The 14,688-nt window shown below is 39.7% G+C and overlaps 1 protein-coding gene across 2 annotated transcripts in view; it reads right to left on the reverse strand.

The window, feature by feature from the left end:
* The window catches only part of hepacam2 (HEPACAM family member 2), a 101,079-nt gene extending 87,651 nt beyond the window's left edge, over positions 1–13,428 (reverse strand). For both annotated transcript variants that reach the window (XR_010017412.1, XM_063043840.1), the window contains exon 1: positions 13,237–13,428. Coding sequence is in view for 1 of the 2 variants with exons in the window: in XM_063043840.1 (XP_062899910.1) it covers positions 13,237–13,315 (79 nt within the window). In the remaining variant the exon portion in view is untranslated. The remainder of the gene's footprint in view (positions 1–13,236) is intronic.
* Positions 13,429–14,688: the final 1,260 nt, after the last annotated feature.

The following is a 14,688-nucleotide window of genomic DNA, read 5'->3' on the forward strand; positions in this document are numbered from 1 at the left end:
TTTGACCAATATTTTGAGCAAATTAAACTTCCTGTTTTTATATTTGTAACTCTTTATAAATCCCTGGATCACTGATGCTTCTGTAACCACACCCTCAATATACCCTGCTGCATTTAAGGATTTAAGCATATTTACACCCAGGATCATGGTTTTTCACATATTGGTATTCCATTTAGTATACCAATATCCTATTTAGTCTAAATATAGACTTTAGTTCTTTATATCAAAGTATATAATATCACATTTATCTGTATTAAATGTCCTTTGTTTGCACATTAAGTCAGCCTCTATTGTGACCTATTATTATCATCCTTAATGCTAACATTGCAAGCTTTGTGCCATCTAAAATATGGACATTTACCACAGGATCAGAGAAGTCAATTTGGAAATCGAAGATTGGCTTTCCAATGAAAAACTTATCAGGGAGGGAAGCAATAAGCACAGGCAGAAGTGTGGGGGAATGAGAGGGTAATGATAACCAGGTTGTGTCAGGAAAGGGACAAAGTAAATCACTTAATAGGGCACCAACAAAAAGAGTAACAGTAAGAAATAATGTTAAAATTAAAAGTTCTCTATGTGAATGCATGCAGCATTTGTAACAAGTTTCTAAGTTGATGCTACAAATAGAAGTAAGGTCTGATAAGCATTACAGAGATGTGGCACAACGACTACAGCTGGGGACTGAATAGACAGGGTCTTTACATTTCAGAAAGAGAGGCAACAAGGTTAAGAAGGGATAATTATCATAAACACAACAGATTATGCAGATGTTGGAAATCCAGAGCGACGAACACAGAATTTTGGAGGAATTCAGCAGGTCAGATTGGATGACATTACTGCTCAGAATAAAATTGGCTCAGGATCTCAAGATATTGAATCTACATATGTTAAGATAAATGTCTGTGACAGTATATTCCAGTGAGAAAGGAAGGCTCTAAGAGAAGGAATTGCCATCCACGGTGAACCAAAGAAGTTAAAGATGGTAGCAAATTGAAAGTAAAGGCACATGTACAACATTACAAAGGTTAGTAGCAGCCCAGAGGATTGGAAAACATTTTGAAACCAGCAATAAATAGCTAAAAAATTATAAAGAACACAGAGTGTGAGAATAAAATCAGTAATTGACAAAATAGAGACAGTAAGGATTTCTACAGGGCTAAGAAAAGCAAGACAGTAATTCAAGTAATTATTGCATCTCCAGAGAATAAACTGGAAAATTAATGATGGGAAAGAGAGCATGGCAGACATGTTAAATAATTATTTTAGATCTGTCTTCAGAGCTAAAAACATTCCATTAGTAACTGATAATCGAGAGGGAGTAACTTCAACTAACCTCAATCACTAGAGAAAAAAATATGAAACAAACTAATGAGTCTAATTGCCATCAAATCCTCCAGACCTGACAGCCTAAATCCTAGAATCTTAATGGAAGTGATTGCAGAAACGGTGGATGCATTGGTTGTAATCTATTTAATTGACTGGTTGATTGTAAAAATCACAAATGTAATGCCACTGTTCAAAGCGACTGAAATCAGAAGATTAGAAGCCTATATCATGGCAAGAATGACAGACAGTTCACAATGTATCTGGAGATAAGACTGTAAAACAGAGGAGCAGAATTAGGCCATTGGGCCCTCAAGTCTTCTCCACCATTCCATTATGGCTGACCCATTATCGCTCTTAACCCTATTCTCCTGCCTTCTCCCGATAACCTTTGACACACTGATTAATCAAGAAACTGTCAAACTCTGCTATAAATATACTCAATGACTTGGCCTCCACAACTGTCTGTGGCAATGAATTCCACAGATTCACTACCCTCCGGCTACAGATATTCCTCCTCATCTCTGCTCTAAATGAACGTTCCTCTATTCTGAGGCTGTGCCCTCTGATCATAGACTTGCCTGTTCTGTTTTGTAACTTCAAAACATTAAACTAATTCAATTAAAGACCCAGGAGACCAGGAATGCAGGTTTAACTTCAGCTTTACTTTTCAGTAAGGTGCACACATATCATGTTGCAGCGTGATGATGAATGCAATTAACAAATTTTTAATATAATTACACGTAATGAATTATTTAAACAAAGAATGCTTAATCAAACTAATATATATATACACACACACCACAATTACTCAGATATTAATGAAATATTAAATACACAACACACCTCCCTGCTTAGCTATAAACTCCAACTCAATATAGAATACATTGCAAATATATACACAGTATACTATATAATCAACTACAATGTACATACGTCCACAGTATAGTAAATTTTAAATTGTCCCACTCAGGTCTAAAGATTTAATCGCCATGGAAAATTTCTTACTCGTGGGATAGTGTTTTTTTCTGACAAGGGGATCATTCTTCTTGGCAAGTGAGACTTGTGTCTGTGACCACAATCTCAGGTTCTGGGGCCTCTTCCGTGGTGGTTGTATGAGCTGATTCAGAGACTGCAGGAAGTGGTTCTGACAGCTCTGGACACCTTTCTTCTCCTTTTCTCTCTCTCTGGATCTACTTTGATCCTTTTCTTTTTCTTTCTCATGTTCCTTCTCTCTTTCATACCGTTCTCTTTCCCATTCACATTCCTTCTCTCCATCTCTTCCCCCTTCTTTTTCTTCTAGTTTGTGCATCTTGATCTTGGGAAAATCCTTTTAATTCACTAAAGTATTCTCTTATTAATCCTCCTATTGCTCCCTTTATGATCTGATCTCTCCTCTTGGTTTAACACATCTACATCATCTGACCAATCCTCTGTTTTTGTATCTCCATCGACTCCTTTCTTTATGGCCTTCCATTCATCCAGCTGGGCTTTGGTCTTTATATCTACTTTTACAAGTTTTTTGTCTCCTACTGAAGTTCATGAAATAACCTTAATGCACGCAGAGTAGATTTGGGTTCTTTATACCCACAAAAGCCGAATGCTTGCAACTTCCCTGAAGCTCCTTGAGCTCTCTTCCAGCTTCAGACCAAACTGCATTTCTCAATCAGCTGCCTGATTAACATGTCAGAAGCTTTCTCAAATATGTTGCCTACAAAACTGTTGCAGTCTGGTCACTGCTTTCACCACTTTCATACTTCCACTGAGCAGCATGATCCTTCCTCGTTCCAATATGCTTTCAAACCAGAGGCACTGAGGTTGAACCCACACCTGTTTGTCCTCTGTTTGGCAATGGTTCATGGTATTCCACATGGAGAGAGTTATGGTATCATCCATTTCATTTCTTAATTCACTTTCAGTTGGCTTCATTGCAGGGGATGCGGCATGTAAACTGTGAAATGATCTCCAATCAAGTTGTAGTTGTCTTAGCCAATCACAACCCCACTGTGCTGGTCCTTCTGATTTTACCACATACAAGCTCAATGTGGCTTGTTGATTGTTGTACTTCACTGTTACTGATGTCATTCCCACAGGAGTTATCTTTTCTTCAGCATAAGTTCTTAACCGCATATCTGCAGGCGTCAGTTTGGTACCTTTGAAATGCTGTTAAATTTATTTTGTGGGATGACTGAAAGAGGTGAATTTATCATTCACTTCTGGTGTAAGCTATATTGCTGGTCTCTTGTTAGTTTTCACATTGTAAATCTCAAGGCTACGCAGTGCTGTCACTCACATCATTATCAGATTTTTCATCAGCTGCATGCAAATTGATGCTCTTTTTGAAACACCAACTTGACTTTTAGCATCTTCTCTTCCCTGTGCAGTCCATTTATTTTTGTCTGCCTGACATGCTCATTGTATGTGATCTATTTTGTTAAATTGTCTGGAAGTTTTGACTTTAATTCTGCACTTGTTTGATGTATGTGAACCCCATGCCACAACAGTAACACACCTTGTTCAGCCAGGCTGGTTTCTGTTTAGCAATGCATTTTTGTTCACACTCATTTTCATCCCTGACTGCAACTCAATTCCGTCTCTGTCTGCAGTTTCCATTGAAATAGAAATGTCCACTTCTCATTTGAATGCAAGTTGTGCTTCAGTTAGGAGGCGTTTTTGAATGCTTTCTTTTAAGATTCCGCAAACTAAACAATCTCTCTTCTGCCTCATTAAGACCATTACCAAACTGACAATGCTCAGACAATCTCGTCAATTCAGCCATGTATGCTGAAACCTAAAGTGGTTTTGGTTCTAAGTGTTCCTCCATCACTTTTACAATTGTAGCAAAGCACATTCGTGAAGGTTCGATTGGAGCAGTCAAACTGCGAACCAAACTGTATGCCTTGAAACCCAATGAACTCAGCAAAATCGGCACTCGCTCCTTATTGGTCATTTCATTTACTTCAAAATACTGTTCCAATAGCTTAGTATACATCAGCCAATTACCCGTTGTGTAATCAAACTTGTCAATCTTTCCAATGATGTTTTTAAAATTATTTTTATCACCTGGTACACACTCTTTGTGAACCCTAAATTTTTCTGCTTACAGCCTTTTTTTGAAACTCAATTGTACCCTTCCTTCCAAAGAACATGTGCCGGCTGCTTTTGTTTTGAACTTGTCCAACTCTGCACATGCTGGACTGTTTCTTTTAAACTAAACTGTTCCTCACAGCATTTTGCGCGCATTAGAGGTTGGCAGCCATGTTAGGTTCGTTTTTAAAATAGCTCATCGCCAAGGTTATGTTTTGTAACTACGAAATATTAAACTAATTCAAAAAAAAGTCTCAGGAGTCTGGGAATGCAGATGTAACTTCAACTTTAGATTTTAACATGGCACACACGTATCACGAGGAAGTTAGATATGGCCCTTGTGGCTAAAGGGGTCAGGGGGTATGGAGGGAAGGCTGATACAGGGTTCTGAGTTGTATGATCAGCCATGATCATGCTGAATGGCGGTGCAGGCTTGAAGGGCCGAATGGCCTACTCCTGCACCTATTTTCTGTTTCTATGTTTAAATGGTGGCGTGATGATATATGCAATTAATGTACTTTTACATATAACTCATAACAAATTATTTAAACAAATAAGAATGCTTAATCATACACTATATATTCAAGATTACTCAAATACTATTGAAAGATTAAATACACAACATTGCCCACTATGGGAAAATCCTCTCCACATCCGCTCTGTATAAGCCTGTCAATAATTGATAGGTTTCAATGAGATCATTCCTCCCACCCAATTCTTCTAAACTTTAGTGAGTACAGGCCTAGAGCCATCAAGGCCTACAGCAGCTTGTACACCTTCATTCCCAGAATCAGTCTTGGACCCGCTCTAATGCCAGCACAACTTTTCTTAGAGAAGGGGCCCAAAACAGCTAATAACATTCCAATTGTGGTCTAACCAATGCCTTATAAAGCCTCAGCATTACATCCTTGCTCTATATTCTAGTCCTCTCGAAATGAATCCTAGCATTGCATTTGCCTTTTTGACCACCGACTCAACCTGCAAGTTAAGCTTCAGGGAATCCTGCAGGGGGATTCCTAAGTCCCTGTTTTTGACAGTCCCTGTGCACCTCTGATTTTTGAACTTTCTCCCCATGTTGACCCACCCAGCCAAGACAATTTTCATCCCTCTTCCCTCCGGGGGAAGGCTCAGGAGCTTGAAGACTCATACAGCCAGATTTGGGAACAGCTTCTTTCCAACTGTTGAATGGATCCTGACCCGGATCTGGGCCGTACCCTCCAAATATTCGGACCAGCCTCTCAGTTTTTTTGCACTACCTTACTTTCCCTTTTCTATTTTCTATCTAAGATTTATATTGTAAATTTGTTAATATTTACTATCGATTTGTACTCTAGAGAGTGCGAAGCGCAGAATCAGATATCGCTGTGATGATTGTACGCTCTAGTATCAATTGTTTGGCGACAATAAAGTATAAATTATTTAGAAAATACACATTTATTTCTTCTACCAAAGTGTATGACCATACACTTCCCCACACTATAGATACGGATTTAATTTTCATGTGGATCTTCCTCCTCCACAATATCATTTTAACTATTTCCCAGGTACATTGTGAAACCTCTATCTTTCTGACACTTCACTCCTTACAGGTCCCATGCAGGTTACACCTGGGTAGTCAAGTCCAGTTTGTCCCTCAGTCACCGCCAATCCTACTCTTTACCAATCCTTGGCACAACTGAATCAGGGCATAGCACAAATACATAAAAAAAAACTATTTCTTTCCCTTATGTATAGGGAAATAATTATTACCACACAAAGTTCCTTGCACCAGAACTTGGAAACTTCCACCAAGAAAATTCAATGCATACGACTGCCACTTACTGGAAAGAATGTTTATGATCAATGGATATATTGTGCCAATACATCTTTTGAAGAAAGTAAGAACTTCCAATCCTGCAGTGCTTTGGCATAAAATAACTTCCTAAAACACTTGAGACATTTTGTCACACAAAAAGATGTAGTGAGCTAAAGTGCAACATTGTATGAAGGGTATCTTCAAAGAATGGGTGTTCAATTTACCATTGAAAATGAGGAAATTTGCTGTGAAATAGTGAAGTGTTAGAGCTGGGTATCATCAAGTTTTAAACTTTCAATATATTTGGTGGACAAAGAATGGCTATTGTAAGTCAACATTATTCTTGTTAGGCATATTTTCATTATGAAGAGGAAGCTCTGTGGGTTTTTCCCTTTTTTTTAAAATGTAAGTTCCCTCCAATAATACATAATTATATTCAAGCACAGTACACAGCAAACATCAGTGTGCTGAAATGTGACAGGTGCTGTAATTAAAATATAATGGCTTTGACTTTGAAAATATAGCTTTATTAAAAATATATAATGCTTATTTAGGAATGTTTCTTATGTAAATGAAGATGAAAAGTACATGGGCTTGACATTTTAATTTTAATCACAAATGAATTCATCGAGGTTTTAAGAAGGTAAGATTTCCATAAGTTGACACAATTTTTTAATCTCCCACTTTTAAATCATGCTAAGAAAACCACAATTCAGACAAGTGTTGATTGATAGGTTGCTAGTGCTATTGTGAGCAGCAAGCAGTAATGAGCCACCTGCCCAAGCTGTTATTACAATGTTTTTCTGGTGTTGACATTTTGAACCGTAGCTGGGTTCATTGCAGTTTTCAAAAGGACATATAGTTCTTGTCTGTAGTTTCATCAAAAATCTATAGCGAGTCAACAACAGATCCAATCTCAATGCTGTCAAATAAGGCTGTGTCATCCCTCCAACACTTCATTCAATCTTTCTCACTGCGATGCTACAGCTCACTTCCAATAAGCTTCCCACTGCAATGGAGCTAATCAACTGGGCAAATACAAAACCAGTCAATTTTCGTCCCCTTTTCTCCAGAAATAAGGTCACTCCAATTTGAGTAATCAAGCTGTAGTACATGGGTGATGCTTACTTGTGTATATGTTCAAAACCAATATCGACTCCTTCTCTGAACTGTATAGAGGAACGCATCACCCACTTAATGACCGAAAACAAAGGCTCTTTACCAACCTACGCCCACCCCCGCTATACAAATCTATTCTCCAACAATAAAAGTCCACAATGAGGTACTGGAAAATACTGACTACTTTTCACATTTGAGTGGCTACCTCCTAATGAAGGCAGATATCAATGATGAAATTCAGCATTATCTTCTGTGCATTAGCAGAGCCTACAGATGTTCTATAAAATGTCTGTCTGGAAAACAAAGCAAAGCAACAGCAAGGCCATAGACCCTATGTAGATTGCAGAAGAGGAAGTGCTTGGTGCTTGGATAAATCCCCAGGGCCTGACAAGATGTCCCCTCTGGTCCTGCGGGAGGCAAGTGCAGAAATTGCAGGGTCCCTAGCAGAAATGCTTAGTGACAGGTGAGGCACCGGATGATTGTAGACAGCTAATGTTGGCCACTGTTTAAACCAGGAAATTACAGGCCGGTGAGCCTAACATCAGTAGTGGGAAAATTATTGGAAATTATTCTAAGGAACCAGATATATGGGTAATTAGGTAGATGGGGTATGATTAGGGATAGTCTAAGGGGAGATATGATGGAAATCTGCAAAATCATGAGGTGGGGTATAGATAGGGCTTTTTCCACTGAGGTTGAGTGGGACTGCAACTAGAGATTATGGGTTAAGGGTGAAAGTGAAAAGTTTAAGGGGAACATTAGGGGAAACGTCTTCACTCGGAGGGTGGTGAGAGTGTTGAATGAGCTACCAGCACAAATGGTGTACGCGAGCTCGATTTCAACATTTAAGAGAAGTTTGGATCGATGATGGCAAGGGTATGGAGGACTACGGTCCAGGTACAGGTTGATGGGGTTAGGCAGGTTAGATGGTTCAACATAGATTTATGGGCTGAAGGGCCTGTTGCTGTGCAGTACTTTCCTTTGACACTTCGACTACAACAATTTCAGAAATGCCACATGCAGCTCATGGCCTGCAAGTCTTCTGCGACTCCCGTCTTCGGGGTGAAGAACTATCAACAGCAGGCACCTGAGAGCATTGGAGAGATACCACCAAGGCAAAATCCTGCAAATCCATTGATTGTGAACTGACATCACTGTCCTTAGCAGGATCCAAAACCTCAGCAATGAGGCCCTAGTTAAACTCCATAAGGTCAATTTGACAGGCTACATCATTTGCCTTAATGGGAATCTTTTGCCTATAATCAGAAGGAAAAAAATGCATTTGAGATGACAGTAAATCCACTTGAAGGGAGCCACATAGGTGGGTGACCAGAGATCACATTCACCTACTACCTTTTGATTCATATGCAAGCTGCCTGACCAATGACATACAGGAGCAACGAGAAAACTATTAGTCTGACCACCGGTTCTGTCCCATATCAATTTTTCCAGCGTTGAGACCCAAATTAAACTCAGTCAGCTTTTTTTTTTAAGTCACATCATATGGATGCCAAAAGCATACACCCAAGTCAGATATTCTTTGTGAGCCCTATCATGGCCTTCCTTGAAAGGTTGTAAAGTATTCCCGCTGACTGCTGGGTATCGTTGGTGCATAATGGCTCACAGAGGTGAAAAGGCATTTGGAATAATACTGAGAAACTGAAATAAAAGGAACACTTAGAAGCCCAACATACACAACAGAAGGAGTACATCACGCCACTATTTAACCACCTAACTGCCGTCTCACTTGTCAATAATTCCTACCCCAACTATAGTAGAATCTGTAGTTCCCACTTTTGCCTCATCAGTCCGCTTAGAATCAACAGAACTGGAGTGGGGTTAAAACATTTTTAACTGTGAGGGACAGACCAAGAGGGTCACCAAAAAAGTGGGAAAATCAAGTGGTAGCATTGCCATTTATACTTCTGATGGTTAGCACTGATTTACCTGATTACTTTTCTGGTACAGTTTTCTATCAAGTGCTCAGCGCCTACATGAACATTTAGCTATTGCTAGTTAGCACAAGGTAAAGAACATACGTCAGGTTGGGGCTGCCTGCAGGCCAAAGCCAGTATGCTTGCAGAGGGAAATGCTGAGTAATCCTTTATTGACATATAAATTGGACAGGTTGTAGTGTAAACAAATTGGTTAAAATTGAAGAAGGATTGTGAGAAGGACAATAGAAAAAGAGAGACAATAGAGGCAGAAACTGAGAAATTTTCTTCTATTTGTATTTAGCAAAATTTGAAATTTTGAAGAAACTTGTACATTTGGTGCATTTAATGCTCATAACACATTTGTAATATAATTTATTTGAAAGGTAGCTTGGTCAAAAATAACATCTTGACTTTGCACATTTGTAGTTTGTACAGTATTAAATTGTGTACAAAAACAAGTAATTTTAGCATTTATTACTTAATTCTAATATGGATAGTATGTTTATGAACATCCAGCAACTGTGGACATTCAAAAGCATATTATCTGTATCCGTCTGAACTGATATTGCAGCAACCGTTACACAATGGAGTCAATTTTTGCCCTGGCTGTCTGGGTGATAGCTTCACAGAGCCATCTGTTCTTCATCCTAAATCGCTGAGGTGGAAATTAGATATGATTTCCAGCAGGTAGGTAATCATGTCTGCCGTTTATCTTCTACAAAATGAGGTTGATTAATGCTTAACATGATGCTCATACTGATTTTTTCAGTTGCATATGGGTTGGGTTGGGTGTGGGGTGGGGTGGTCAAAAGCGTGGAGGGGATATGAGGTGAGATACTCATCAATATTTAAAAATAGCAGATTGCCATGGCACTAACAACAGGTGTATTGCCTGCTGTTGCTATTGAACGGACTGCATCATTGAAATAAAGCATCTAGTTAGAATAGGGATATGGTACCAGATCCTTTACACCTCCTCACATACCCAGCAATTTGCCTTTGCAAACCCCACGGGCTCCAACTGTACTGGCTAGCTTAGACTCACAAGTAGGCTTCAAGTATGACTACATACACACAGCACTAACACTGAGTTACATGAACAGCCACCGAGAAACAGAAAAATCAGGAACTTCCAAAATCGAAATGTGCATGCCAACTGCACCGGCAGTCCTTTTGGGAGAAGGCAGAGGATTTGCATCTCACAGAATCATTGATCTAAAGCTTCAAGCTGTCAGATCTAAGCCACAGTGATCCAATTTCTTCATATCTAACAATCAGTTACAGTCTCATGTTTGCAGCCTCCTGCCTCCAGCCAGTCCTTCATCTATTCAAAGCCTCCAAAAGCTTTCATCTATTCAACGTTTTCAATCTGAAACTGTGGCATCCACTACTGAGTACTTCCTTATTTACTTTGATACTTCACCTTTGACCTTAACATCTCCCTACATCTCGTATGAGGATTTTGCCAAGACCTGAGTCATAGGGAGAGGTTGGGCAGGCTAGATCTTTCTTCCTTGGAGTGTGGGAAAATGAGGGGTGACCTTATAGAAATGTTTATAAATTTGAGAGGCATAGATAGGATGGATGGTAACAGTCTTTTCCCCAGGAGAGGTGCAGACCAAAACCAGAGGCCAAAGGTTTAGAATGAAAATAGAAATATTTAAAAGGGATCCGAGGAGCAATGTTTCCATGCAAACAGTGGTGAGCATATGCAACGAGCTGCCAGAAGAAGCGGCTGAGACAGGCACAATAGAACCACTTAAGAAGCATTTGGATAGGTACATGGTGGGGAAAGGCTTGGAGGGATATGGGCTGAAAGCAGGAAATCGGGACTCGTTGGGGGCGTGGGCTGGTAGGGACACAGAACCCGTATGGGAGTTATATTGCTCTATGACTCTACAACACTGCCGGATTTGGCTATTCCCCTAGAATGATTCACAGGACTGATTGACTCAATGATCACAAGACTAAAAGTACAGAGATCTAGTCATCCACATTTTGGTTACCATGGGACTGGGAGCCCTGCATTTGGCACTGGTTTCATTCAATCACAATGACAATCATGCTGTAGTCTCAGTTAAGCTCATACTCCAACTTTAAAACATATCTACATTTAACACCATCATTCAGAGCTCCAAACAGTCCTCCTAGGTGAGAAGACATTTCAACTTTGAGCCTGTTGGGGTCATCTGCTATATCCGGTGCTCCCGGTGTGACCTCCTATATATAGGTGAGAGCCAACATGGATAGACTTCACCAAGCACTCCACACTCTTGTTCACCAGAAAAAGTGGAATCTCCTAGTGGCCACCTATTTTAATTCCACTTCCCATTCCCATTCCAACATGTCAGTCTATTGTCTCTACTGCTGCGATGAGGCCACACTCAGGTTGGAGGAGCAATACCTTATATTCCATCTGAGTAACCTCCAAACTGATGGCACGAACATCAATTTCTCGAACTTCCAGTAATCCCCCCCCCCACCATTCTCCATTTCCTTCACCCACCTTATTTCCTTCCATGCCCAATAACTCCCCCTTCCCTTTATTCCATGGCCTTCTGTTCTCTCTTATCAGATTCCCCCTTCTCCAGCCCTTCATCCCTTTCACCAATTGGTTTCCCAGCTCTTTACTTCACCGCTCCCTCCTCCCAGTTTCTCCTATCACCTGCAACCTTGTACTTCTTCCTCCCCTCCCCCCGCCTTCTTACTCTGACCTCCCATCTTTTTTCTCCAACTCTGATGAAGGGTCTGGGCCCAAAACAACCACTGTTTATACATTTCCATAGATGCTGCCTGGCCTGCGGAGTTCCTCCAGCATTTTTTTGTGCGTGTATTGCTTGGATTTCCAGCATCTGCAGATTTTCTCTTATTTGTGATTGGACTAAATTTATTGGGGCTAACAGATTGCATTTGTAATAGGCTTATTCCACTTGTAACTTTCTACTTTTTAATACATTTCCTATTGTATTAAATTTAGTCCACTCTTAATTAATGAGGTATTCAATTGAACAGTATGGTTATTCGAACTTCATAAACTTAACAGTTGAATTAAGTAGACAGGTGCTAAAAAGCAGGAGAACTGATGCCGCAAGGAATATTTCGAACGTGCTATAATTTAAAGTGCTTTGCTGTAGCCGTAACCTGGAATCTGATTGGCTTCTGTTCTCTTGCAGTTTAGTTTTAAGCACTGCTAAGAAGATATAGCTCATCTCATAAGAACTAAGTTCCACTTCCCTAGATTAAGCAGCACCCGTTCACAGCAAGAGTCAATGTTTTGTCTGGTAATTCAGTTTCAATGTTTAAAATCCCTTTCCTTTCGTACAGTCGCCGGCTGATGTTAGTACAGATCCACTAATGTGACTTCACTTCTGGAAACATATGGTCCCAAAGGAATTACTCCGGTCTACAACAGGTACCATCTCGTCTCACTGTTCCAGAGATTTGTAACAACCTTCAGAAAGCAGTGCGTGCTTTATCGCAGACCTACCTGAAACCGTTGGAGGAAATTTTAATTTGAAAGCTGCAGGTAAGAAAAGCGTTGGATCCTCATGTTTCCCTCATGTTTCTGAACCAACTTTACAACTGCTCTCCTGTTGATCAACTTCTCGTCTCTGATGGCTTGCTCGTCCAGAACATTATAGCAGGCTTGCTGGTCAATAGAAGTAAAACTATTCCACGGACACGTACGTGACCTCCTGCGGTCGCTGTGCCCGCGAAACCCCTTCTCTATTTTGTTGCAATTCCGGTTTATTAATCTCCTGCACTTTAACTCCTCAAACCCACAACTCTAAAAGACAATTCCCGTTGTAAACTCAGTGTAAAAGTTGGTAGATACATATTTTAAATAAATACAACGATTTGTTTCGAGGAAATCTCCCTTTAGAAGGAGACCCCGGACACTTGGAATAACTAAACTCGAAACTTTAACGAGCAAACTCCAAATTAACTTTTTTAAAAATCTCATTGCTTTCCTACCGATCGCCAGGATGCATATCTCCAACAGGAAAAAATGAGTTTTGCTGCCGGAGGAATCCATGAAGACATTGTGTTCCATTGGGAGTCTGGTTGACAACGTTGCTGTGTTGAGGAGTAGATTGTCGTGGCCTCGTTTGATAGTGAAATGAGGCAACTCCTGTTTTGCCTCTGGGATCCCAGAATACACTCCAAAGAGAGAGAGAGAGAGAGAGAGTGCGAACAAACACAAACATGGACTGTATCTACCCATCAGTTAACATCTCCTCCCACTATCGTACCACAGCACGGGCACATGCAGAAGGAAATCATTGGAAATAAATTATCAACCGCATCATGTACCCGAATATTTCGAATTTATGGGGTTCCGCCTGTTTAAAGCAGTCTCTATTTTAAGGCATTTTGTAGAGTACAATGTAAATAGTTCAGAACGTTGTTGGTGACGGTTGACATTTATTGTCCTTTGGACAAGCTGCCAGTGAAAAGATTTGGAATGTTACTGAATTGAAGCTTTAATACATCCTCTTCGCGAAATTTCTAAGGAAGTATAAAACTGAACTGAACTAAAGCGGACAATTAAAACATTCCTGATGTTAGCTTTGGCAGCTGTTTGGTCACAAAGTAAAATCAACATAAGTTAGAAAAAAAAGAGTTCGTCCTGAACAACAACGTGATCTATAAATACATGCACAAACTATTGTCAAAAAGCATTACTTTTTGATAACAAATTACGACTAATTTAACAATTTCAGCGATGAAATTAAACTGAAGTTGTTTTTTTCTCAAAGACAATTGTGAGTTAATTTGACAGAATCGTACAAGAGCGTGGCTAATTTAAATAGAGGAAAACTTTTCCATTTAGTTGGTGATTCAATAAATAAAAGGTCCCAATGTAAATTTCTGGGAAGATATGAGGAAAAGTTTTTTTCTTAAAATAATTGCAGAGATTTGGATTTTTGTATGAGTTGTGGAAATGATAAGTCTGAGCTCTTAAACGGACATTTGAAAGGTTTTCTGGAAGAATTATTTCCAGGGTTATGGGAGGAGTGGGGAAATAATATTGACAGAATCACTCTAGGAGGCAACGGACACAACTAAACATCTGAACCCCTTCTGTACCATAACAATTCCAAGATTCAATAATAGGTGGAATGCATCTATTTTAGCAGAACTAACTTGGGTTTAACTATCATTTTCAAACTGGACCATTTGTTCAGATTTTGCACTGATTTATCAGAGCACATTGATCTACTGAAAAAATATGTGCTTAAAATTTCTGAAAGTGAGTTAACTGATCTGAACTCTGTTGTTGCATTTATTACGATTAATCCTTTTCATGACACCGGACAAAATTCTGGGGACTAGACAATATTTTTCCTTTGTTTATGAAGGGCAGTGGGGACAACCAGGAAACTATAGGTCTGTGAGCCTGACATCTGTTGGAGAAGATTGGTA

Source organism: Mobula hypostoma, chromosome 3 (assembly GCF_963921235.1).
Source record: "Mobula hypostoma chromosome 3, sMobHyp1.1, whole genome shotgun sequence".
NCBI classification, from domain to species: domain Eukaryota; kingdom Metazoa; phylum Chordata; class Chondrichthyes; order Myliobatiformes; family Myliobatidae; genus Mobula; species Mobula hypostoma.